Source organism: Erinaceus europaeus, chromosome 2 (genome assembly GCF_950295315.1).
Source record: "Erinaceus europaeus chromosome 2, mEriEur2.1, whole genome shotgun sequence".
Taxonomy (NCBI): domain Eukaryota; kingdom Metazoa; phylum Chordata; class Mammalia; order Eulipotyphla; family Erinaceidae; genus Erinaceus; species Erinaceus europaeus.
Window position 1 is genome coordinate 15,014,386 of NC_080163.1, and position 23,328 is coordinate 15,037,713.

General features: G+C 42.4%; 1 protein-coding gene across 1 annotated transcript in view; it reads left to right on the forward strand.

The window, feature by feature from the left end:
• The window catches only part of USP53 (ubiquitin specific peptidase 53), an 83,963-nt gene that overhangs the window by 44,775 nt on the left and 15,860 nt on the right, over positions 1-23,328 (forward strand). Inside the window, exons 7-13 of the mRNA XM_060177107.1 lie at positions 1,032-1,178; positions 1,488-1,637; positions 6,801-6,963; positions 7,748-7,900; positions 11,682-11,828; positions 15,643-16,381; positions 18,715-18,791. Of these exons, the coding sequence (XP_060033090.1) occupies positions 1,032-1,178; positions 1,488-1,637; positions 6,801-6,963; positions 7,748-7,900; positions 11,682-11,828; positions 15,643-16,381; positions 18,715-18,791 (1,576 nt within the window). The remainder of the gene's footprint in view (positions 1-1,031; positions 1,179-1,487; positions 1,638-6,800; positions 6,964-7,747; positions 7,901-11,681; positions 11,829-15,642; positions 16,382-18,714; positions 18,792-23,328) is intronic.

A 23,328-nucleotide genomic window follows, 5' to 3' on the forward strand; every position in this document is an offset into this window, starting at 1 on the left:
TATCCCTTGGTTGTTTTTTTTTTTTTTTCTTAGATCCCGCCTTTAAGTAAACTATCCAGTATTCATTCTCCTGGCTCATGTCATTCAGCATGATCCCCCATGGTTCTCTGAAGTTCTGCCCATGGTGGATCAAGGGAGAATTTTCTTTCTTTCTTTTAAAAAAATATATATATATTTATTTATTTATTTTCCCTTTTGTTGCCCTTGTTTTTTTTTTTATTGTTGTTGTAGTTATTGATGTCATCATTGTTGGATAAGACAGAGAGAAATGGAGAGAGGAGGGGAAGACAGAGAGGGGAAGAGAAATATAAACACCTGCAGACCTGCTTCACTCCTTGTGAAGCGACCCCCCCCCCCCACAGGTGGGGAGCCGGGGGCTCGTACAGGGATCCTTCCGCTGGTCCTTACGCTTTTTTGCGTCACATGCACTTAACCCACATGCCCTACCCCCCCGAGAGTTTTTTTTTCTAAGTAATTGTTACAAATGATACCATTCTTTTCTCATATCGTATTACTGATGGCTTCATATTATTGATGATGGTTCTGTTTCTGAAAGTTGAATTCTTGTTTTAACTAGTTTGCAAAAATACCAATGCAAAGTACTTTTAAAAGATATTCTATTTCTTATTTATTTTGGATAGAGACAGAAAGAAACTGAGAAGGGAGAGGGAAATAGGGAGAGAAAAAGAGACACAGGCAGTACTGCCCACCACTTGTGAGTTTCCCCCTATATGTGGGACTGGGGACTTGAACCCACGTCCTTGACCACGGTAACATGAATGTTCTGCTGGGTGTGCCACTGCTCGGATCCTCAAAGTAAAGTACTTTGATTTAGTATAAGCACCTGGTCACCTGGTTTACTCAGTAGTTTTGACAAATAGTAAGAAGCTCTTAGTATGCTAAGAAATTTCTAATATTGGTATATCTCCAGTTTGTCACTGCATGGTATAAATTCTATACAGCACGTTGTCTGTGGTATGTCTACTTTGATAACTTCAAAACTTGCCCTTTGTGTCTTTATTTATTTTTAGAGCAGCTGTGGCCAAAACATAAAAATCCGCCGTGTTTTAATGAACTGTCCGGAGATTGTTACAATTGGTTTAGTCTGGGATTCAGAACACTCTGACTTGACCGAAGACGTTGTGCGGAATCTAGCGACTCATCTTTATCTTCCTGGGGTATCTCAGCGATTTTCACCTTCTTCCTTTTTAGTTAGCAATCCTTCCAGCCATTACTAAATTACTCTAGTCTACTTTGCTTTTCAAAACCAAGTGTTCTTTCAAAAGGCAATAATAGGGAGAGCCTCACAAGTGGTGAAGCAGGGCTGCAGGTGTCTCTCTGTCTCTCTCCCTCTCTACCTCCCCCTCTTCTCAGTTTCTCTCTGTCTCTGTCCGATAATAAATAAAGACAAATATTAAAATATTTAAATTGTTTATCCCCGTTTAGCGTATATAACGTATTAATTTTCATTATTAATTTTTAAACAGCTTTTTTATAGGGTTACTGATGAGAATGCCAGAAATAGTGAACTTCACCTTGTTGGTTTGATCTGCTACACCAGCCAACACTATTGTGCCTTTGCTTTTCACACCAAGAGTTCCAAATGGGTGTTTTTTGATGATGCAAATGTGAAAGAGGTAAGTGATACTTTCAGGAACTGGCTTATGTGATTTCTACTTCTTAAGGATAAATGGTATGGTGACATATGTTGTATAATGTCACAACAGTATAAAATGATTACATAATTATTTTGTAGGTGAAATAAAATATACCTAATAACAACATCACATTCATACTTTCTTTTATATTTGAAGCATGGTATATTTTAATGCCAATTTTAAATAGGTCTTTTTGAGAATGACAAAAAAAAGGTCACTGATTAAAATTACTATGTAGGGGGCCAGGTGGTAGCACAGCAGGTTAACTGCACATGGTGCAAAGCACAAGGACCCACACAAGGATCCTGGTTTGAGCCCCCGGCTTCCCACCTGCAGGGTGGGGTCACTTCACGAGCACTAAAGCAGGTCTGCAGGTGTCTATCTCTCTTTTCCCCTCTCTGTCTTCCCATCTCTCTCAACTTCTCTCTGTCCTATCCAACAACAACAGCAATAGTAACGGTAACAGAATCAGTGGAAAAATAAAAGACAAGTTATTTGTATTTTAAGTGCATTTATACTTAAGTCCATGTCTAATTTAAGCAGACATATACTTCTCCCTAAACTACAAAGGGCCATTTATCTGGATTACCATTTACCAAGTCAATAAACATTCAAACACTTGGTCATTAATAATTCTCTCTGTTTTTGCCCATGAAGAAGTAGCTGTTATAGAAATAGCACTGCCAGTATTAAAAATGAGAAACAAATATGTGAAACAAATCTTTGGGTTGAAAAAAAGCTGAAGAGTATAAGAAGCACCCAGGAAAGGAGCCCTGCTTTGCCTCTGGGCTGCATAGCAGGGGGAGGGTCAATGGGATCCCCATTGGCGTCCAGTAGTCTGAGTTCAGGAGCAAACGCTAGATTTTGAGAGGCCAAGATGGGTAGAATTGACTGTACAGAATATCAGAAAACTGGACAAAGGGAGAAAAGGGAGAGTTCTGGAGATTGGCAGAGGGCTGCATAGTGACCTGTACTAGTTGGGGGACAGAATCACTGGCATATAGAAGCTCCACCAATTTCTCAGGTTCCTCTTGAGCTAGGAAGAGTTTGCATCCTCACCGACAAGAGGTAAGACATGAGAGGAGGGGTGGGGGCATCAAGTAGATACTCAAGAAAACATCACCTTAATAATGGGGCCATAGTATCTCTGTTCTGAAGATAGCTTTTTTGGAAAAGATTAAGATGAAGCCTTTAGGGAGTTGGGTGGTAGCGCAGCAGGTTAAGAGTACATGGCATGAAGCGCAAGGACCAGCATAAGGATGCTGGTTTGAGTCCCCAGCTCCCCACCTGCAGGGAGGTTGCTTCACAGGCAATGAAGCAGATCTGCAGGTGTCTATCTTTCTCTCCCCCTCTCTGTCTTCCCCTCCTCTCTCCATTTCTCTCTGTCCTAACAACGACATCAATTAACAACAACAATAATAGCTACAACAATAAAAAACAAGGGCAACAAAAGGGAAAATAAATAAATAAATAAATTAGTTAATTAATTAAAAAAATAAAAATATGAAGGCTTTAAAAAGATCATCTGATTTCAAATACCTTTACTCCGTGCCCGAACAAAGTCTTAACATTTTCTTTTCTTTCCTTTCTTCTCCCCCTCCCATTTTATTTGATAGGACACAGAGAAGTTGAGAGGGGAAGGGTAGACAGAGAGGGAATGAGAAAGACAGACACCTACAGACCTGCTTCACTGCTTGCTCGTGAAGTGTCCACTCTGATGGGGAGTGGGGATTCGAACCTGGGTCATTGCGCAGGTCCTTGGCTTAGTACTATTTGCACTTAACCAGGTGTGCCACAACCCAGACCCAGCATCTTGACATTTTCTAAAGGCACACGGCAGACTTCAACACTCCAAAGTGTGAGATGCAATCAAATTCCAACGTGCCATTGTAGAGTAACATTCAATAGAGTATTACCAAATATGTAAAAATGTCAGAAAATCTGGCCTACAACCCACAGAAATACGGCTGGACCTGAATCAAGGTCATAAAAAAATGACTAACAAATTCGACTTTCTTAAAACTGTAAACTGTTGCTCTTCAGTAGATGTTGTTAGAAGAACGAAAACACAGGCTATGAACAGAAAGTATTTTTTCACATGTATATTTAATAAAGGCTATAATCACATTTGGGCATTTCACTAACGAAGATAAATGATTGCTCCCTGAAGGGATAGTTAGTTAGTTCGTCATTGGGTGGGGGTAAGGGTGGGGGTTTTTTTCTAAATTCCATTAATTGGACACAGCAAGACTGTTGCCTGTTACCGTGGCATAAAAAGGGAGTCAGGCGGTAGTGCAGCGGGATAAGCGCACCCGGCGCAAAACTCAAGGGCCAGCGTAAGGATCCTGGTTTGAGCCCCCAGCTCCCTACCTGCAGGGGATTCGCTTCACAAGCGGTGAAGCAGGTCTGCAGGTGTCTGTCTTTCTCTCCCCCTCTCTGTCTTCCCTCCTCTCTCCATTTCTCTATGTCCTATCCAACAATGATTACATCAGTAACTACAACAATAATAGTAATAAAAAAAACAGTGGCATAAAAGTTGGTCATCCCAAAGATTGCGATAGTGTGCAATAGCTAGATGTTTCACAGAAGGCTGAAGGAAATGCAAAATCGGGGGCCAGGAAATAGCTCGCCTGTTAAAGTGCACAGTCACTCAATCTGCTTGAGGACTCAGGTGTTTTATTTTTTTTATTTATTTTTAAATTTATTTTCCCTTTGTTGCCCTTGTTTTATTGTTGTTGTTGTTGTTGTCGTCGACGTTGTTGGGATAGGACAGAGAGAAATGGAGAGAGGTGGGAAAGACAGAGGGGGAGACAAAGACAGACACTTGCAGACCTGCTTCACTGCTCGTGAAGCGACCCCCCTGCAGGTGGGGATCCGGGGGCTCAAACTGGGATCCTTACACTGGTCTTTGTGCATTGCGCCATGTGTGCTTAACCTGCTGCGCTACCGCCCGACTCCCAGGTGTTTTATTTTTTATTTTATTATATTGAATAAGAACGATTTAATAATGATTGACAAGAGTGTGGGATAAGAAGGGTACAATTCCATACATTCCCCACCACTAGAGTTCCCTGTCCCATCTCCTCTATTGGAAGGTTCCCTATTCTTTATTCCTCTGGGAGTATGGACCAAAGATCTTTATGGGGTGCAGAAGGTGAAAGGTCTGGCTTTTGTAATTGCTTCTGCGCTGAACATAGACGTTGGCAGGTTGATCCATACTCCCATCCTGTTTTTATCTTTCCCTAGTGGGACAGGGCTCTGGGGAGGTGGGGTTGCCGGACACATTGGTGAGGTCATCTGCCCAGGGAATTCAGGTTGGCATCACGGTAACATCTGCAACTTGGTTGCTGAAAAGCATTAAGATACAAAGCTGCTGCCCGACTCCCTTTTTTTTTTTCTTCTTTCTTTTGGGGGGGGGGGGGGCTAATGGTTTACAGTCAGTTGACAGTAAAATACACTAGTTTGTACATGTGTAACATTTCTCATTTTTCCACATAACCCCCCCACATAGGTGAAGCAGTGTTGCAGGTGTCTTTCTGTCTTTCCCTCTCTTATCTCCACTTCCCTCTCGATTTCTGGCTGTCTCTATCCAGTAAATACAATAAAGATAATTAAAAAAAAATTTTAAGTTGATCATTGAAATCATCCTATAAAAAGTGCATTAATTTTACCCATCAATTTCCAAATGTTAATGTTGCAAAGATTCTTATTTAAACAGATCACCGCTATTAAAAAATTAAAGACTGTAGGGGGCTGGGCAGTGGAGCACCTAGTTAAGCACACACAGTACCGTGCTCAAGGACCTGCTTTCAAGTTTCTGCCCCTCACCTATAGGTGGGGGTGGGAGGGAGCTTCACATGTACTGCAGGTGTCTGTCGCTCTGTCTTCTTCTCTAGCTCCCCGTCCACCTCTCAACTTCTTTCTGTTCTATCGAATACAAATGAGTAAATAAAAATGAAGGGGAAAAAATGGCCACCAGGTGGATTCACAGTGCTGGCACCGAGCATCATTCACCAAGTCCGAGCAAATAATCCTGGTGGTAATAAAGAAAAAAGAAAATGAATGACTTTATTTTATATGAAGGTGAAAAAGAAAGATGGAGAGGGAAAAGAAAATGGAGAGGGGCTGGAGGTGGGGAGAGAGAAAAGCCATGTCACCACTCTGGTAAATGTGGGGCCTGGGATCTAACAGGGGCCTCTGGCATGCACGCCCTGTGCTTGGCCAGCTGAGCTATTTTTCTTTGGCCTCCCAAACAAAAGTTCAACATAGAGTATGATGATACTTCAATGCCAGCATTGGAATATCTCCTTGTTTATTTATTTGCCTAGTCAGGACCTCCTGAGCCCTCAACTTCATTGTTGCCATGCCAGTTTTTCATTCAGAGAGAGGATGGAGAGAGGGGTACTGCAGCCCCAGTTTCCGTAGGTGTCATGGCTCATTTCATGTGGTGCTGGGACTTGAACCTGGATCACACATGTGGGAAGATCAGGTGCCCCTACCTGGTGAGCTATCTCCTAGTCCTCAGTTGTCTTTAATTTTTTTTTTCTTTATAAAAAGGAAACACTGACAAAAAACGATAGGATAAGAGGAGTATACAACTCCATACAGTTCCCACCACCAGAACTCCATATCCCATTTCCTCCCCTGATAGCTTTCCTATTCTTTATCCCTCTGGGAGTATGGACCTAGGGTCATTGTGGGGTGCAGAAAGTGGAAGCTCTGGCTTCTGTAATGCTTTCCCACTGAACATGGGCGTTGACAGGTCTATCCATACTCCTAGCCTGTCTCTCTCATTCTCTCATTCTCATTGGGGTGGGGCTGTGGGGAAGCAGGGCTCCAGGACACATTGGTGGAGTCATCTGCCCAGGGAAGTCCAGTTGGCATCATGTTAGCCTCTGGAACCTGGTGGCTGAAAAAGAGTTAACATATAAAGCCAGACAAATTGTTGCCTAATCATGAACCTAAAGGTTGGAATGGTTCAGATAAAGAGTTGTGTGTGTGTGGGGGGAGGGCTCTCCGTTCTGTAGGTAGTTAGTAGTCCTATTTTTTAATACACAAATTAGTTCAGTCTCTGCCTTTTTCCATGCAACGTATTGACCCCAAGGGTTTGCTTTGTTCTCTTTCATTGTGGATTTTTCAAAGCTTGGAGGTAGGTGGAAAGACGTGGTCTCCAAGTGCATCCGATGCCACTTCCAGCCCCTGCTGCTGTTCTATGCGAACCCGGAGGGCACAGCAGTTTCTACTGAAGACGCGCTCCGCCAGGTGGTCCACTGGTCACATTACAAATCCGCCGCAGAGAATACGGGTAATTACTCTTTATTTTAAAAATTCTTTTGAAGTGCTTTCTGCTAACACAATCACATCAGGAATACTAGTGCACTGAACACGGAGGATAATTTTAAAACTTAAGTTTCATTGAGGTGACTCAGAAAATTCTAATACTTTTGCGTTCATCTCTAGAAAGAAATCTCTTCTTCATCAGTAACTTCAGGAAGCCACCGCTGCTAGATGGTCATAATCACAGAATGAGAGACCCGGGACTCATGGCTGGGTTGTACGCGGTATCTCTTTATTTATGCAGGACACAGGGCAATCTATACCAAGCTAAACTAAACTAAAACGAACAATGTTGTCTTTATATATACTTCCCAAGTAGGGCGTGAACAGGATGTGACATAGAGAGGGTGGAGAGAAAAGTGACTAGTGAAAATCAGAGTGTGACAAGGAGAGGGGGCAGAGCAAAAACATATCATGAACCAGTGGGGATTGAACCAATGCCCTGGAGAAAGGGTGGTGCTTGTTAACAGCGGTTATGTAAATAAAATAAAGTGGTTATATAAATAAAATAGTGTTAAGCAGGGGAGATTTAACCAAATGAAACAGAAGAGGTTTGTAAAAACTAAACCACCAATGCCCTGGAGGGAGGGTGGTGCTTGTTAACAGTGGTTATGTAAATAAGTGTTAAGCAGGGGAGATTTAACCAAATAAAACAGAAGAGGTTTTTAAAAGCATACCAACATCTCTCTTGTGCTGATGGAAAGAAGGGGGGAGGATAAAGGTGATGTTATGCTTTTGTCTGTCTTTTTAAGGTGGCAGAAAGACTTCAATTTGTAAGTCAGATAATTCAAAAGAAAATGGATTTGGTGATCAGGCAAAGCAGAAAGAAAGTCAGAAGTTCCCAATGGATAACACTTCATCATTTAATCAGAGCCACATTCCTACGGGGGCCAGTAGAGGATCAGGTAATGGCTACTTTTTACCTTCTCCCTGTGTAATAGAAGTTGCCCCCCCTCCCTTCTTTATTTATGAATCTGCAGTTCTTAATAAAGACCGCACAGGAAGAAGAGTTCTCAATTAGTTTGCCTTGACCATGGAGAGAGACTAATAAGTAGTTTTGTCTGTTGACTTACTCTTTTTTTTCTGAGACCCACAATTTTTTCATCTGAAAGGCTTGGCTAGGTTAGTGTTAAAAGTGGGCTGGAGAGATAGCATACCAGGTTAGGTGCATAGAGTACAAAGTGCAGGGAACTGCACAAGGATCCCAGTTTGAGCGCCTGGCTCCCCACCTGCAGTGGGGGGAGGTCACTTCACAGGTGGTGAAGCAGGTCTGCAGGTGTCTGTCTTTCTCTGTCCCTCTCTGTTTCCCCCTTCTCTCTCTATTTCTCACAGTCCTATCCAATAAAAGGAAAAATGGCTTCTAGGAACAGTGGATTCATAGTATAGGCACCAAGCCCCAGCAATAATCTTGGAGGCAAAAAAAAAAAAAAAAAAAAGATAGCATAATGGTTTTGCAAAAGATTTTCATGTTGGAAGCTCTGAGAGCCCTGGTTCATTCCTAGTACTAGTATAAGCCAGAGCTGAGCAGTACTCTAGTGTCTCTCTCTCTCTCTGTCTCTCTCTCTTTCTTTCTCTCTTCCAGAGCTGAGCAGTACTCTGGTGTCTCTCTCTCTCTCTTTCTCTTTCTCTCTTCCAGAGCTGAGCAGTGCTCTGGTGTCTCTCCCTCCCTTCATCTCTCTCTCTCTCTCACTCAAATACATAAATAATAAAAGTTCTCCTTGCATTTAAAGGTGTGGTAGGCTTGAAGCAGTCTAGACAGTTACCAAAAAAAAAGGGCGGGGGCCCTTTCCTTCCAGGATCTAATTGTTAACATGGAGAGGAAAAGCATGAGTTAATAATTTGGCTCATAGGCTACACTTAAATTTGCCTTCACTGAAAGTGGCAGTGGTTCAAAGCTGCTATAACTAAAAAAAAAAAAAAAAAAAAAAAAAAAAAAAAAAAAAAATTGCTATAGCTGTAATTCATTCCTATCTTTATTTTTACTCACTTTGCCTGTATTGCCATTACATGACTAATTTTTGCATACCAAGTTATGTGACTTGGGTTCAGATTGCAATAAAATTTTATAACTTGTACCTGTGGTTGAGAAATGCATGAAATTCTACTTGTGTGGATGTTCAGAGTGATTTCCTAAGTGACTTAATGGGGCCAGGCAATGGTGCGCCTGGTTAAGAGCACACATCACAGTGCACAAGGGCCCAGGTTCAAACCCCGATTCCCACCTGCAGGGGGAAAGCTTCATGAGTGGTGAAGCAGAGCTGCGGGTGTCTCTTTCTCTCTCTTTATCTCCTCCTCTATAGGGTTATGTGAAAGCATGATAGAGCATAGGAGAACTCCCTCATCCTTAAGATGGAGTTCTAAAAATGATGACAGGTCCCACCTGTCAGTCTCTCCCTTTCAAGGATAGAGCTTGGAGGGAAATGCTTTTCTGACTCAGTTTCCCCTTTGTCAGACTCCCAGGCTTCACAGAAGCCTGCAACCTCTCACGCTTAACTCATTCCTCTGCTGCAGACCAAATGGCTGCCAGCTTGAAAGTTCACTTAAAGTTCACTCTGTTCACTATAAGTTCACCACCTTTTGATCACATGCAAGTATATACTTCATCACTGCCTTGCCAGTAACTTAACAGTGAGACCCCCACACCTCACATCCTGGATTCTTTGATCACCATGATTTACATCAAACTCTGCCCTTCTCTGCTTTATCTCACTGTACTGGTTTAACCACCATGTTTTTCTTATACCTTTAGATAATTAACATCTCTTGCTTCATGGTAACTAACTGCTTTGACCTTTTGGTATCTTATCAATTCCTGTCATTCCCAGCCCTCCCCGCCATAGGGGTACTGACCTTTTGAAAACCTACGATTACTGACATATGTGAAAAATGTTCTTTGTTCTACTTGCTATATAAGCTTGTCCAGAATTCTCAGAATAAAGTTGGAAGTTCATACCTGAATTTCCCCTGGCGTTTCTTTGCGTCACGAGACCACTAGAGTCGGTGACGGGAAAGCCAGCAGCTACCTCAGTTGCGAGACCACCCACATGAGCACCAGCACTCTTCCGTTTTCAATTTCTCTCTGTCTCTTTCCAATAATAAATAAAAAACATATATACATATATATGTGTGTATATATATATTAATGAATCGGGCCAGGCGCCAGTAGGGCACACACATTACCAAGGTCAGGCACCTAGGTTTGAGCACCCTCTCTACCTTCCCCTCCCAATCTCTCTCTGTTTCTAGCACACATCAGTAAATAAATCTAAAACAAAGAATAAGTAGATTAATATGTATTAATGAAATCATGTCTGATGATAAAAATGTGATCTGATTCAAAGTTAGCAATTTACCCTCAGCTGAGAACTGCAATACGTGCTTCAAAGCCTTCTTTAACAGAGTCTGGGGGAGACAGCTCAGCAGACAGAACATGGCACTGTCTGTGTAAGGTGCCAGGTTCGATCCTGGCACCCTTAGGATGAGTGGTCCTCTAGGCACTTGCTTTATTTCTGTCCCTCCCTCACATAAAAAAATAAACCTTTTCAAAAATTTGGAATAGAACAAAGCCTTTTCCCTTTTCTAGTGCTTGTGGATGCTCTTAGATTAGGTCATTACTATTTTTCAAAAATAGCAGCTTTTGTTTTGCCCCCCAGGGATATCACTGAGGCTCAGTGCCTGCACCACAAATCCAGTGCTCCTGGAGGCCATTTTTTTCCTTTCGTTGCCCTTGTTGCTTATTGTTGTTGTTATTGTTATTGCTGTTGTCATTGTTGGATAGGACATAGAGAAATGGAGAAAGGGGAAGGCAGGGGGAGAGAAAGATAGACACTGCAGACCTGCTTCACTGCTTGAGAAGCGTCCTCCCTGCAGGTAGGGAACTGGGGGCTCGAACCAGGATCCTTAAGCTGGTCCTTGCTCTTCATGCCATGTGCACTTAACCCACTGCAACACTGCCCGGCCTCCCAAGACAGCAGCTTTTAAGTCCAGAAATTGTATGTTTAAGAACACCAGCTTTGGAACCAGGCTGATTGGGTTCCTAATTCTCCTTTTTTTGTTGTTGTTTGTGGAGCAGGGGCCTCCATGGATGTGTGATTTCACATCTCTCCTAAGCTTTCTAGTTCAGATAAACAGAGTGACAGAGACAGGAAAAAATTGCAAAGCACCAGGACTTCCTTCTGTGGCAGACACACCACCTCTCCCACAGGCTTGTTTTGTGCAAAGCAAGTCAGGGCATGGGCCCTAATTAGTGAACTATCCCTCCAGCCCTCTGCTTCTCTATTTATGGGCCATGTATACTTGGACTTATTTTTAAATCCTGTATGCCTGTTTCCTGATTTGGGATGGAGACATCAATTGTACCCACATCAGAATTTTTTTTTTTTAACCATACACAATTAATGCATGACACATAGTAACCTATTATCTTTAGCTTTTTATTATTTTAATGACTGATCTCTGTTTTTCCTTTATACTCACACTAGAGGTCATACAAGAAGTTTGACAAGACAGCTTGTGTCTCTAGTGTCCGTGTAAGATACAGCTTATAGTCAAGCGTATAAATGAGTGTATCATATAATTTCATTTGTATTTTGTTTTGAATATGTGCCTTACTTTTTTTTTTCTGTAGTTCAGTTTGAACCATTTCAACAGTGGTTTGTGTTATTATAACACTGGTTTCTTTCATAGTTAAATTCAGTCACAATGATCAAAGAGAAAAATTGAAAGACATTTCCAGGGAATGTGCTCTAAAGGCCATTGAACAAAAACACTTACTTTCCTCACAAAGGAGGGATTTGGAGAGGGTCCAAAGAAAAGACATGGGCCGGCATAGAGGTAAGTAAAGAGCTCATAGCGTTCACTTGAAAAAGGACTTCAAAAATCACATTGTAAACTCTAGTACGCTTTAATGTCAATGTGTACCCCCTCTGCTATTTATTACATGGTCTACATGTATAAGTGACACACTGTACTCAATATATAGGTGTAACATTTTCTTTTTTTAGATTTTTTTCTTTGTTTTTTTATGAAGAGATGGAAGTTCTCTTTCATTCTTTCTTTTTTAATCTTTATTTTATTTATTTAGTGGATAAAAAACAGCCAAAAATCGAGAAGCAGGGGGATGATAGAGAGGGAGACAGAGAGACACCTGCAGCCCTGCTTTACCACTCATGAAGCTTCTTCCCCCCTGCAGGTGGGGACCAGGGGCTTGAACCTGGGGGCTGTAACATGCCCTCAACCAAGTGTACTATCACTCGGCCCCTAATCTTTTTTTTTTTTTTTCTTTTTTAAGTTTTTTATTTGTTGATTGGATAGAGACAGCCAGAAAGCTAGAAGGAACTGAGAAAAAGACAGAGAGACACCTATAGCAATTGCTTCCTCACTCAACAAAGCTTCCCTCCTGCAGGTGGGACCAGGGGCTCGAACCTGGGTCCTTGTGCACTGTAATGTGTGCACTCAACCAGGTGCACCACCAGCCGGCCCCTAAAATTTTTCTATTTCTCAGTTAATTCTAGCCTAGATTAACTGTTCCTTATGTGGATGGTGGGTTTGTGGTTTTAATGACAAATCCAATTTACCTACTTGTCATGTTTAAATAATCTAAAAGGCTATAATAAAATGAAGTGAAAAGAATTTCCTTTCATGTAACCCCTAACCTTTCCTCTGGTCATTGTTTCCAGCTCATTTTGAACATGTTTTGTTTCCCTTTTAAGGCTATAGGTGGTTTTCTTTAAGTCTATGTCATCATTTAATTGATACTGATAGACTTTAAAGGTTGATTTAAGTTTTATTTATTTATTTATTTATTTATTTATTTATTTATTTTGGCCACAGCATAAAACTCGTTGAGGTTAGGGGGCCAGGTGGCAGCACAGCAGATTAAGCACACAGAGTACAAAGCACAGGAACTGGCATAAGGATCCTGGTTTGAGCCTCTGGCTCCTCACCTGCTGGGGGGTCGCTTCACAAGCAGTGAAGCAGATCTTCAGGTGTCTATCTTTCTTTTTTTTTTTTGATATTTTATTTTATTTATTCCCTTTTGTTGCCCTTGTTGTTTTATTGTTGTAGTTATTATTGTTGTTGTCGTTGTTGGATAGGACAGAGAGAAATGGAGAGAGGAGGGGAAGACAGAGAGGAGGAGAGAAAGATAGACACCTGCAGACCTGCTTCACCGCCTGTGAAGCGACTCCCCTGCAGGTGGGGAGCCGGGGTTCGAACCGGGATCCTTATGCCAGTCCTTGTGCTTTGTGCCACCTGCGCTTAACCCGCTGCACTACAGCCCGACTCCCAGGTGTCTATCTTTCTATCCCCCTCTCTGTCTTCCTCATCTCTCTGTTTCTCTCTGTCCTACCCAACAACAATAGCAACAACAACAATGGGAAAAAAAGATGTCTCCTAGAGTAGTGGATTTGCAGTTCAGGCATGGAGTTCCAGCAGTAACCCTGGAGGCAAAAAAAAAAAAAACTTAAGAGAATAATTGCTGAACAAGGTGGAGTTCGACTGTGGCACACATAATAGAGTGTACATGGGTTGTCGGGCAGTAGTGCAGCAGGTTAAGTGCACATGGTGCAAAGTGCAAGGACCGGCTTAGGATCCCGGTTCAAGCCCCTGGCTCCCCACCTGCAGGGGAGTCGCTTCACAGACGGTGAAGCAGGTCTGCAGGTGTCTGTCTTTCTCTACCCCTTCTCTGTCTTCCCCTCCTCTCTCCATTTCTCTCTGTCTTATCCAACAACAATAATAACTACAACAATAAAAGCAACAAGGGCAACAAAAGGGAATAAATAAATATTAAAAAAATAAGAGTGCACACATTACATTGGAGGACACTGACTCAAATCCCTGGTCCCTACCTGTAGGGGGAAAGCTTCAGGTGTGATGAAGCAGTGTTGCAGGTATCTCTCTACCTCACCATCTCCCACTTCCCTCTCAGTTTCTCTTTGTCTTTATCCAGTAAATAAATAAAATAGTTAGGAGGCCAAGCAATTGTACATCAAGTTGAGCACACGTGTTACCAAGTACAAGGACCTCAGTGCAAGCCCCTAGTCCCCACCTGCAGGTGGACAATTTACAAGTGGTGAAGCAGAGCTGAAGGTCGGTCTCTCCCTCTCTCTCTCTCTCTCTCTTCCCACTTTCCTTCTCAATTTCTGTCTCTACACAATAAGAGAAAAATGAAAATTAAAAAATATAGATACTTAAAAAGTGGCTAGCGGCTGGGCTGTGGCACACCTGATTGAGTATACTTAGTACTTACCATGTGTAAGGAACCAGGTTCGAGCCCCCCCCATCCCACCTGCAGGGGTGATGCTTTATTAGTGGCAAATCAGGTCCGCAGGTGTCTATAATTCTCTCTCTCCCTCTTTATCTTCCCCCTCCTCTCAATTTCTCTACACCCTTATCAAGTAAAATAGAAAGAGAAATGAATATTTTTTAAAAGTTGTGGAGGAGGCCAGATGGTGGTGCACCTGGTTAAGCACACACATCACCAAGCACAAGGACCTGGTTCAAGCCTCCACTTCTGCCCTGCAGGGAGTATACTTCAGTAATGGCAAAGCAGGTCTGCAGGTGTCTTATCCTTTCTCTTTCCCTCTCTGTCTCCCCACCCCTCTCAATTTCTCTCTGTCCCATCAAGTACAAAATAGAGAGGAAAAAAACGTGGTAAAAATGGCCATCGGGAGCAGTGGATTCACAGTGTAGGCACCGAGCCCCAGTGAGAACCCTGGTAGGAAAAGAAAAGAAAAGAAAATTGCTGGACTAGAGTATGTTTATTTTCAGTTTTGGTGACTGTGACTCAGTTGTACTAAAAAACTGAACCAATCTGCATCCCGCCAACAGTAATTAGACATCTGTTTCTTCCCTCAGCTGCAATTGGTTAAACTTTTGAATCTTTGTAAGTACAAGAGATGGAATATATCCTTATGATTTTAATTATTTATGAATGGCGTAGAACACTTTAAAACCCTTAGTTAACATATGATCTCATTTAGAGATCACTTTTTAAAAGTTTCCTTTATTGGAGGATTAATGGCTTACAGAGGGATCACTTTTTCTTTCTTTCTTTCTTTCTTTTTTTTTTTTTTTTTTGCCTCCAGGGTTACTGCTGGGTCTCAGTGCCTCACTACATATCCACTGCTCCTGGAGGCTATTTTTCCCCTTTTGTTGCCCTTGTTCTTTTATTTATTTATTTATTTGCCTCCAGGGTTATCACTGAGGCTAGGTGCCCACACTATAAATCCACTGCTCCTGGAAGTCATTTTTCCCATCTTTAAAAAAAAAAAGTTTGGGGCCAGGCGGTCGCGCAGCAGGTTAAGAGCACATGGAGCAAAGCACATGGATCATGTAAGAATCCCCACCCAACAACAACAGAAATAATAACAATAACGACTATAACAAGGGCAACAAAATGGGAAAAATGACTTCCAGGAGCAGTGGCCCCAAACTTTTTTTTTTAAAGATGTCTGCTTGCAGTGCCCCTCAGGAAGCAGAAACTAAAAAAGCTCTTTTTAGTTTCTGTAGAAATCATTTAGATAATGTATAGTCATTACTTCTTCCTGTATCACATTTCTGCTCAAACAAGTTATGTTTGACTTGTGACTAAAAGTGACTGTGAAGTGTATCTCATTTGTATCTTTACTTATTTATTTTTTCCAAGATTTGGTGGAGGAAGATCTTTCACATTTCAAGTCTGGGTCACCTCCGGTCCCAAATGGCTTTAGACAGTATGGAAATCCACATCTGTATCACAGCGAAGGAAAAGGACCGTGCAAACATGACCGAGTTGCCCCTGAGAGTCGAGCTTCTGCACAAATATTAAGTTCAAGTAAAGCCCCGGCTGTTGCGCCGGGAGAAAAAATAATTGGCAAGTTCAAGAGTGACGGTGGCACTGGATATGACACAGACAGCAGCCAAGACTCCAGGGAGAAAGGAGGCAGCTATGCCGGCAGCAGTAAAAGCCGGAACCGAAGTTGGAAACCTATGAGAGAAACATTAAATGTCGATAGCATTTTTAATGAAAGTGAAAAACGACAGCAGCACAGTCCAAGACATAAGTCAAATATCAGTAACAAACCGAAGTACAATAAAGATCAGACTTCTAGCAGTTGTCCAAAAGAGAACCCCAAGCAGAAATGCTTAATGACCATATATGAAGACGATCTTAAGCAGGAAATAGGAAGCAGGAGCTCTCTCGACTCTGGTGGAAAAGGAGTGGAGAAAAATAAAGGCCTCAAAGAAAACAAGGCTCATGCTGAGAATTGGCAGATGCAAAGGACTGAGTCTGGATATGAAAGCAGTGATCATATCAGTAATGGGTCTACGAATCTGGACTCACCTGTTATCGATGGAAATGGTATAATGGATATCCCTGGTGTTAAAGAAAAGGACTCCTCCAGGTAATACACAAATTAGATGAATGGTGTTTTCCCCTCCCATTCTCTCTTAATGATTTATGTATTACTCAAAATTTGGCTTCCGTCAAGTATAAAAGAGCCTAAGCTAAGGAAATAAACCTGGGATGTCATATATATATATATATTTCAGGTTTATTTTTTAATGTACTTTCTGGTTTTAAAACTAGCTATTACATTTAGGAAATTTATTTTTTATTTTTCATTTTATTTGTATTATTTATTTTTATTTTGCCTTCCAGGGTTGTCACTGGGGCTCGATGCCGGCTCTGTAAATCCACTGCTCCTGGAAGGCATTTTTTCCATTTTTTTTTTTTTTAAAAGGATGAGACAGAGAGAAATTGAGAGGAGGAGGAGGGGGTAGATAGAGATGGGGAGAGAACCTGCTTCACCATTTGTGAAGCGACCCTCCTGCTGGTGGGGAGCCAGGGACTCGAACCAGCATTCTTACACCAGTCCTTGAGCTTCATACTATGTGAGCTTAACCTGGTGCTCACTGCCCTGCCTCCACATTTAGGAAATTTAAAAGATCCAGAAATATTATTATTTACATTGGAGAAAGCACTGGTAGTATATTACAAGCTTAAAGCATAGCTTTAAATAGGTTACATCTCCTGTTAGTTATTAAATTAATTTTTTTTCCGGTCTGTTTAATGCTTTTAATCCTAACATCTGTAACTCAAACTGAGGTTATGGTCTACTGTTGTAACCAAGTTGTGTGGAAGAAATATTTCTCCTTTAGCATATATAAAATAATGCATCATATATGTTACCTTTGTCTTCAGTTAATATTGAATAGTTATGATATCATTGTAACTTATCTGTGTAGCCTCTAAAATATACTCAGAATTTAAGTGTCTGATACTTTAGGTTAATCAAGACATGATTTCTTCTCTTCATCTAAAACATTTTGCTTTTAGCTGTTGTCATTGTTATGATGGTTTTGGGAAACTTATTTTTCAGGGTAATTTCATAATCCTTCTTGAGAAGTGATAGCATGGTAATACAAAGATAAAGACTTTGCAAGCAGATAGACATGGAAATTAGTGTTATTATTACTATCATCATGGTTATTATTATTATTATTATTTTATTTATTTATTTTTGCCTCCAGGGTTATTGCTAGGGCTTGATGCCAGCTCTACGAATCTACTGCTCCTAGAGGCCATTTTTCCCATTTTGTTGCCCTTGTTGTTACTGTTGTTGTCATTGCTGTCACTGTTGTTAAATAGGACAGAGAAATAGAGAGAGGAGGGGAAGACAGAGAGGGGGAGAAAAAGACAGCTGCAGACCTCCTTCACCACTTGTGAAGCGACCCTCACCCCCATGCAGGTGGGGAGTCAGGAGCTCGAACTGGGATCCTTCCACAGGTCCTTGTGCTTTGTGCCACATGCACTTAACCCAGTATGCTACCACCTGGCCCTCATTGTTATTATTATTTTTATTAGTGAAGTTGTGGCTGTGGGTCTGTGCACTTCACCTGTCTAGACCAGTCCTGCTCAGCTCTGGTCTCTGGTGATGTCAGGGATTTATTTATTATTATTTTTTTTATTTAAGAAAGGAGACATTAACAAAACCATAGGATAAGAGGGGTACAGTTCCACACAGTTCACACCACCTGATCTCCATATCCCATCCCCTCCCCTCCCCTCCCCTCCTCTCCCCTCCCCTCCCCTGATAGCTTTTCCATTCTCTATCCCTCTGGGAGTATGGACTCAGGGTCGTTGTGGGTTGCAGAAGGTGGAAGGTCTGGCTTCTGTAATTGCTTCCCTGCTGAACATGGGCATTGACTGGTCGATCCATACTCCCAGTCTGTCTCTCTCTTTCCCTAGTAGGGTGGGTCTCTGGGGAAGTGGAGCTCCAGGGCACACTGGTGGGGTCGTCTGTCCAGGACTTTTGAACCCCAGACATGGGAGTCTGTTCCACAATCTGCTGTGCTGATTCCCCAGACCTGGGTAGCATTTTCAGGAAGGAAGGGAGGGAAGGAAGGAGGGGATGGGATAAAGGAGGAAGAGAGACCCCAGGGTCATAGCACGGAAGCTTCCCCGGGTAGCATGTGTAGTCAGGCATGCTGGGAGCTTGCTGGCTAAGCAGACCTGCCCAACCAGGTGAGCTGTCTCGCTAGCCCCCCCTCAAACATGAATTCTAATTATTGGACACATTAAGTTGACTTTCACAGTCTTAATCTCCTATACATACTACCCTTGGACAGCACATGGGATATGCCATACCGATTTTATTACCTTTCTCTTCCTTAGAAGAAACCAAAGAACTAATCTGTAGTAGCTGATGTGTTTGCTGTACTGTTTATTTTCCAGTGACCAGATGAAGACAGGCAACCTAAATGTAGAACGTGTGAGCTGTGCTTCTCAGCAGAGCAGCAGCCTCTTAGAAGGTAAACATTCTGTTTAAGCATATTTAGTGTCAACAGGTGCCGGGCTAGCTTCGCGGGCGGGAGACAGACGACCAAAGACTCATGGCTGAGCTGTATGCAGTATCTTTTTATTCATGAGGAACGCAGCGCAATCTAAGCCATGCTATTCACAAATCCTGTCCTTATATATATACTGGCCAAGTAGGGTGGAAACAGGATGAGAGGGTGGAACGAAAAGTGACTGGTGCAAATCAGGGTGTACTATGAGAGGGGGTAGAGCAAAAAGACATCATGATCCAGTGGGGATTAAACCAGTGTCCTGCAGGCAGGGCGGTGCTTAGTTAACAGTGGTTATGTAAATAGAATAGTGTTCAGCAGGGGGGATTAAACCAATGAAACAGAAGGGGTCTTAGAAGCATATCAACAAACAGGAAAGCATCAGTTGTGATGCTCAGAAGTTCACATCAGCTGAGGTTATGATTAGCAGGGATGAAAGTCTGGAGAGTTCCTACTTGAAGGCCCATAAAGGGTGGGGGTAGCTACTTCAGGGAATAGGGAAAAAAGAAAAACAGAAAAAAGGAAGTGTGATTTTTTATTTTTGCCTCCAGGGTTATTGCTGGGAATTGATACCTGCACTATGAATCTATTGCTCCTGGAGGCCATTTTTCCCATTTTTTTTATTATTATTTTATTTGTTGGATAGAGACAGCCAGAAACTGAGAGGGAAGGAGGTGATAGAGAGGGAGAGAGACAGACACCTGCAGCCTTGCTTCACTACTTCTGAAGCTTTCCCCCTGCAGATGGGGATCGGGGGCTCGAACCTGGGCCCTTACACATTGTACCCTGTGCGTTCAACCAGGTGCGCCACCACCCAGCCCCCATTTTTCCCATTTTGTTGACCTTGTTTTTACCCTTGTTGTTGTCGTTGTTATTATGGTTGTCACTGGTGTTGTTGTTGGAGATGACAGAGAGAAATCAAGAGAGGAGGGAGACAAGAGAGGGGGAGAGAAAGATAGACACCTGCAGACCTGCTTCACTGCCTGTAAAGCGACCTCTGCTCGTGGGGAGCCCGTGCTTGAACCAGGACCCTTACACTGGTTCTTAAGCTGGTCCTTGTGCTTCGCATCATGTGCACTTAACCTACTGTGTTACGGCCCAACCCCCGGGGAAGTGTGAAGTGTGTGTGTGTGTGTGTGTTTTAATTTATTTATTTTCCCTATTGTTGCCCTTGTTTATTGTCTTTTTATTGTTGTTGTACTTATTGTTGTTGTCTGTTTTCTCTTCCTCTCTCCATCTCTCTGTTGCTAGATAGGACAGAGAGAAATGGAGAGAGGAAGGGAAGACAGAGAAGGTGAGAGAAAGACAGACACCTGCAGACCTGCTTCACAGCCTGTGAAACAACTCCCCTGTAGGTAGGGAGCCAGGGGCTCAAACTGGGATCCTTAGGCCGGTCCTTGCGCTTTGCACCACGTGTTTAACCCGCTGCGCTACTACCTGACTCCCAAAGTGTTTTTTTAAGATTGGCTAGGATTAGACTATGCAGTGGAAAATTTCAGACTCTCAGTGTCTTCACAGAAGTTTATTTTTGTTGTTCTTTTTTTTTCTCACGCTGTAGTGTCTCTTCCAGGTGATCACACGGCCACAGGCTGTGCTGTTCCATCAGCACAGTCGCTTTCCTGATCATGGCAGTGTTGGGGGAAAGGAGGTTACAGGAGGCCACCTGTGGGGACCACCCTGTCTTGCGCTCTCATCCACATACTGTTGGCCAGGCCAAGTCTCCCAGCCAGAGCTAATGTCAAAGGGAGTAGAAAAGGGTTTCTTTCTTTCTTTTTTTTTCCCCCAGATGTCTGGGAGCTTATCTACAATTTGTGTGAACAGTCTTATGATAGATGGAATTAAGAACAAGTGGGGAGGGGAGTTGGGCAGCACAAGGACCAGCGTAAGGATCCCAGTTCGAGCCCCCAGCTCCCCACTTGGAGGGGGGGTCACTTCACAGGTGGTGAAGCAGGTCTGCAGGTATCTATCTTTCTTTCCCCTCTCTGTTTTCTCTTCCTCTCTCCATATCTCTGTCCTATCCAACAATAAGGACATCAATAACAACAACAATAATAACTACAACAATAAAACAACAAAGGTAATAAAAGGGAATAGATAAATAAATAAATAAATATTTTTTAAAAAAAGAACAAGTGGGGGGGAGATAAAAAGAACTAAGGAAAGTTTTTTTTAGAAACAATGTTAACGATAGTGGCATATTGAAGTGGTTTATTGGTAACAGCAATCCAGAATTGAAGACAATGAGATGTTTCACTGTATTAGAGAATTTGAGATTACTACTGGGAGGAGATAGCTGAATGTTATAAGGGAGAGCGATTATTGAGGTCACAGTCCAAGAATGTTTTCAAATCTTAGAACTCAGAGAAGTGGAAGGGATAGAATTTTTACAATAAAAGAAGTCATGAAGACAGGCTGCTTCTTTTATTTCTTTGTTTTGTTTAAACTTAGTCGCTTCCTCTTTAAGGCATTTGTGGAAGCTTTTTTTCAGATTGTGACATCGAATATGATCACATACTAAATTATTTTGTTTTCATCAAATGGTGTATCAGAAGGAAACACTTATATTAAGGAAATAACTTTCCTTTCTCATATTAAAACGTCTGGCCTATTTGAAAAATCTGATAAGAGTCTGGTCCAAGTATTGTAGGAAACCGTAAACGGCTGGCCAGAACTCAACAGCAAAAGTCAGTGATTGTGAACAATCACTGCAAGTTGAGTACACTTTACAAATTGAATCTTGCTTCCTGGCAGTAATAAAAACACAAGTCCAAGAGATTTTTTTGACCATTCAGAGTGCATTGCTCTAAGAATATATATATATATATATATATATATTCCTTTTTGTTACCTTTGTTGTTTCATTGTTGTTATTATTGATGTCATCGTTGTTGGATAGAACAGAGAGAAATGGAGAGAGGAGGGGAAGACAAAAAGGGGGAGAGAAAGACACCTGCAGACCTGCTTCACCGCCTGTGAAGTGACTCCCTGGATTGGAGGGCTCAAATTGGGATCCTCATGCTGATCCTTGTGCTTTGCACCACGTGTGCTTAACCAGCTGTGCTAACGCCAGACTCCCTGCTCTAAGAACTTTGTAGTGAGGTTCCCCCCACTTAACTTGGAAACTAAGTCCATAACCCACATAGATGGATCTTTGTGGTAAGATGCAAATGATTTGCTATTCTAGCCATTTTAAGTTAACAGTCTGACTGTATGAAATACGAAATACACGCACATTGGGGTCAGGCGGTAGTGTAGCAGGTTAAGCGCAAAGCGCAAAGCACAAAGACCGGCATAAGGATCCCTGTTCATGCACTCGGCTCCCCACCTGCAGGGGGTTTGCTTCACAGGTGGTAAAGTAAGCCTTCTGGTGTCTGTATTTCTCTCCCCCTATCATCCCTTCCTCTCTCAATTTCTGTCCTATCCAACAACAACAGCAAGAACAACAGTAATAACAGCAGCAGCAACAACAATGGGAAAACGATGGCCTCCAGAAGCAGTGGATTCACAGTGCAGGCCCTGAGCTCCAGCGATATCCCTGGAGGCAAAAAAAATAATAAAAGAAAACGAAATACATGCACATTGTTGTTGAAATTCAAATTCCCATTAAACCGGTCTTCACCCTGTCTGCTTCTGTGCATTTAACTGGCACCCCACTCAAGGAGAGTCATGCTGTCTGCCTTTTCTTTTTCTTTTGTTGCCCTTGTTATTTTATCATTGTTGTGGTTATTATTATTGTTACTCATGTCATTGTTTGTTGGTATGCTTCTAATTCTGCTTCTAAAACCCCTTCTGTTTCATTGGTTTAATCCCCCCTGTTGAACACTGTATTCTATTTACAGAACCACTGTTAACTAAGCACCGCCCTGCCTGCAGGGCATTGGTTTAATCCCCATTGGTTCATGATGTCTTTTTGCTCCGCCCCCTCTTGTAGCACACCCTGATTTCCACCAGTCTTTTTTTTTGCTCCATCCTTTTTTTTTTTAAATTTTTTTTTATTCCCTTTTTTTGCCCTTGTTGTTTTATTGTTGTAGTTATATTGTTGTTGTCGTTGTTGGATAGGACAGAGAGAAATGGAGAGAGGAGGGGAAGACAGAGAGGAGGAGAGAAAGATAGACACCTGCAGACCTGCTTCACCGCCTGTGAAGCGACTCCCCTGCAGGTGGGGAGCCGGGGTTCGAACCGGGATCTTTATGCTGGTCCTTGTGCTTTGCGCCACCTGTGCTTAGCCCGCTGCGCTACAGCCCGACTCCCTGCTCCATCCTTTCTAATCACAATCCTGTCCTTATATATATACTCGCCAAGTAGGGTGGAAACAGGATGTGACATAGAGAGGGTGTTTTAGAAGCAGAATTAGAAGCATACCAACAATTGTTGTTGGATAGGACACAGAGAAATGGAGAGAGGAGGGGAAAATAGAAAGGGGAACAGAAAGATAGACACCTGCAGACCTGCTTCACCGCCTGTGAAGCGACTCCCCCTGCAGGTGGGGAGCCAGGGGCTC